Genomic DNA, 1,297 nt, shown 5'->3' on the forward strand with positions numbered 1-1,297 from the left:
CGCTGACATCCCACAATGGGAGAAAAAGCTTTTGGCTGATGCACAAACGTTAACGGCTGTTTGGACTGAAAAATCTGGCACATTAAATTCACCAGAGAGGCTTTAAAGTCGCAAAACGCATTTTTTTTTTTTTAATATTAGAGTATTCTGTGTACGGTTTTCATTAGGACTTTCTTGGTACAAAAAAATGTTCTGGAAAAAGTTCATATGGTTCCTTAATTCGAGCTTCTTGCTACAAGGATGAAAAGCCTGCCACCACAATGAAGACATTTTTAAACCTAAAAAAGATTAATTCTTCAACAAATCATTGCTATCTGGTTCCTTAAAGAGTCTAAAGTGTTTAAAGACATCCCCTGTCCTCCAACCATGTCCATCCTACCTTTGACGGAGGTGTTGGGCGGTGGGCCCTCCATGCGCAGGTTCCACGGCGGGTCTCCCTGGTTGGCGAAGTCCCTCATCTTCAGGTAGCTGATGGTGAGTCGGATGATGGAGGCCTTGTCCAGCTGGCTGGTGATGGCGCCCGGCAGCGGGAGCATCTTGGCCAGTTCATAAAACTCAAAGTTCTCCTTTCCCCGCCGCGATCGCGCTGCGTCCCGTGACTTCTCCTTCCTCAGAGCCTGCAGCCTGGACAGAGAGCGGCAGAATGTTAGACATCTGATTTAAAAAAAGACATGACGCGCAGAATGTGATTCACGGTAGACTTCTTATGCACGAGACAACTTCATGTGTCAGTGGACCATAATGCACCACCAACCCCATTCCAGAAATATTAAGTAGAAATATATTAATGTATATCATTCTTTCATTCTGTATTTCAGAGCTGTTCCTACTGTTCATAGTTCAAATCCACCTACCTCAAGTACGTAACACCTTTATAATGTGTATGTGTTCTCTATACTGTAGCCTGCATCTGATTTTATTATTGTACTATTGCATAAGTAAGCACATCGTGAGCAATGTACAATCCTGAGTCAAATTCCTCGTATGCGTACACATACCTGGCAAATAAAGCCGATTCTGACTTGAAAAATAAATACGTTTTAACTTTTGTTCACCATGTCCAAATAATGCTGCAGCAAAATACAAGAAAAAAGATGTAAAACATGCACAATAAACTATTTTAAACACATTCTGAAAGTGCTACTCGCAATTAATTAGCAATTTCATCATAGTATGTATGCAGTTTAGGGAATCACGGGAGAGAGACTTTTTAAAGAATGTCAAATGAAATGCAGCAGAAGCCAAGATCTCCTGATTTTCCATCCCTAGTATGGTTTAATCAAACCAAAACCATATT

General features: G+C 41.1%; 1 protein-coding gene across 1 annotated transcript; it reads right to left on the reverse strand.

The window, feature by feature from the left end:
- Positions 1–296: 296 nt before the first annotated feature.
- LOC119885054 (neuronal PAS domain-containing protein 3-like) lies at positions 297–759 on the reverse strand. Its single transcript, XM_038695305.1, has 2 exons — positions 755–759; positions 297–624 (listed from the first exon to the last, which is right to left on the reverse strand). Exons 1-2 carry the CDS (start codon positions 757–759, stop codon positions 297–299), a joined length of 333 nt encoding a protein of 110 aa, XP_038551233.1.
- Between the last annotated feature and the right edge of the window lie 538 nt (positions 760–1,297).

The sequence above is a fragment of the Micropterus salmoides genome, unplaced genomic scaffold (assembly GCF_014851395.1).
Source record: "Micropterus salmoides isolate LMB-PRFRI ecotype aquatic unplaced genomic scaffold, ASM1485139v1 Ms_hic_scaffold_389, whole genome shotgun sequence".
Classification (NCBI taxonomy): domain Eukaryota; kingdom Metazoa; phylum Chordata; class Actinopteri; order Centrarchiformes; family Centrarchidae; genus Micropterus; species Micropterus salmoides.